The following is a 2,061-nucleotide window of genomic DNA, read 5'->3' on the forward strand; positions in this document are numbered from 1 at the left end:
GGTACTGGACACTCGGTCTGAGAAGAGGTTCCTGGTGCTGATACTATAGATGTCCAGGGAGACAGGTCAGGGGTCATCCTGAGGGGATCTGGATGGCAGAGGGGAGGTATAGCCCTCTCCTTACAGACTGTCGCCTGAACAAAGGTCCTCACCCTGCAGAGGTCAGAGTCCTCCTCTGGTGACCTTTACAGAGATCACTGTGGCCTGTGATTGGCTGACATCTCTGAGGAAGGAGCCCACTCTCAGTCAGTCACCTCCTCTCTTTCTCCACAGAGCGAGTGGGAAAGCCCTCCATCCGAGCCAGCAATGCCACAGTCACAGAGGATAAGGACACGGTGGTCCTGACCTGCCTCACATATGACAGGGGGATCTCCATTCGGTGGCTCTTCAAGAACCAGAATCTCCTGCTCACGGACAGGATGAAGCTGTCCCAGGGCAACAGCACCCTCACCATAGACCCCGTCAGGAGGGAGGACGATGGGGATTATCAGTGTGAGGTCTTCAACCTGGCCAGTTCCGACATAAGTGAGCCCCTCAGGCTGCATGTGCAATGTAAGTGACCCCGTGCCCCATTCTACATCTTCCTGGGAGGATTGCTCTACCAATGGTGTGATAAATGGACAGAAGTCACAGGGGGCAGTGTCAATCAGGAGACATTACAGTAAACTGAATGGCAAAGTGGTTAAGAGCTCAGTTTCTGACCCTGGGTCTGGCATTCACTGTGACCTTGCACAGGGCTGTGTGGTGGGTTTAAGTTTACAGCTCAGTGGCATTAAGTACATTCACATTGTTGTGCCATCATTACCACTATCCATTAGGAACTTTTTCATCTTACCACACTAAAACTCTGTACACATTAAACAATAGCTCCCCACCCCCCAACCCTAATCCTGGAAACCACCATTCTACTTCTCTCTCTATGAATGTGACTATTCTAGGTACTTCATATAAGTGGAATCATATGATATTTGTCCTTTTGTGTCTGGCTATTTTCATTTAGCATAATGTCTTCAAGTTTCATCCATGTTGTAGCATATATCACAATTTCATTGCTTTTTAAGGCTGAATAATATTCCATTGCATGTATCCATCACATTCATCATTCATCCATCCATGAGCTTCTAGGTTGTTTCTACCTTTTGCCTGTTGTGAATAATGCTTCTAAGAACAAGGGTGTACAAATCCCTACTTTCTTTTTTTTAAAATTTTTTTTAATTCTTTATTGTTCAGATTATTACAGTTGTTCCTCCCCCTCCCCCACCCCATAGCTCCCCTCCACCGGGTTCCCACAATTCCCTCTGCCTTTATTCCCCTCCACTGTCCTCATCCATAGGTATACAATTTTTTTAAATATATTTTATTGATTTTTTACAGAGAGGAAGGGAGAGGGATAGAGAGTTAGAAACATCGATGAGAGAGAAGCATCGATCAGCTGCCTCTTGCACATTCCCTACTGGGGATGTGCCTGCAACCAAGGTACATGCCCTTGACCGGAATCGAACCTGGGACCCTTCAGTCCCCAGGCTGACGCTCTATCCAGTGAGCCAAACCAGCTAGGGCAGGTATACAATTTTTGTCCAGTCTCTTCGCACACCCCCAACACCCCTTTCCCCCTGAGAATTGTCAGTCCACTCCCTTTCTATGCCCCTGATTCTATTATATTCACCAGTTTATTCTTTTCATCAGATTACTTATTCACTTGATTTTTTTAAAATATATTTTATTGATTTGTATTTGTTGTTCATAATTTGTATCTTTACCTTTTTCTTCTTTTTTCTCTTCTTAAAGGATACCTTTCAGCATCTTATCTGATAAAAGAGAAACATGGTAATTGGCGTAGGACCGCTACCCTTCCCGTTGGCTAATCAGGGCCATATGCAAATTAACTGCCAACTAAGATGGCGGCTAATTTGCATACTGAAGGCAGGGTAGGACAGCACAAGCCGCCATCCAGGCCCCTATGTGCCACGGGGTGGGGGGGCGGGTTGGGGCTAAGGCAAGCAGTGCTGATCGCTTCAGCAGAGCCCTCCCCCGCCCACCGGAGACTCGGGCCCACTCCCC

At 46.9% G+C, this 2,061-nt stretch overlaps 1 protein-coding gene across 2 annotated transcripts in view; it reads left to right on the forward strand.

The window, feature by feature from the left end:
- Positions 1-2,061, forward strand: part of LOC102759011 (carcinoembryonic antigen-related cell adhesion molecule 1) — a 23,428-nt gene that overhangs the window by 9,374 nt on the left and 11,993 nt on the right. For both annotated transcript variants that reach the window (XM_015562203.1, XM_015562204.1), the window contains exon 3: positions 274-552. In XM_015562203.1, coding sequence (XP_015417689.1) covers positions 274-552 — 279 coding nt within the window. The remainder of the gene's footprint in view (positions 1-273; positions 553-2,061) is intronic.

The sequence above is a fragment of the Myotis davidii genome, unplaced genomic scaffold (genome assembly GCF_000327345.1).
Source record: "Myotis davidii unplaced genomic scaffold, ASM32734v1 scaffold1577, whole genome shotgun sequence".
Classification (NCBI taxonomy): Eukaryota; Metazoa; Chordata; class Mammalia; order Chiroptera; family Vespertilionidae; genus Myotis; species Myotis davidii.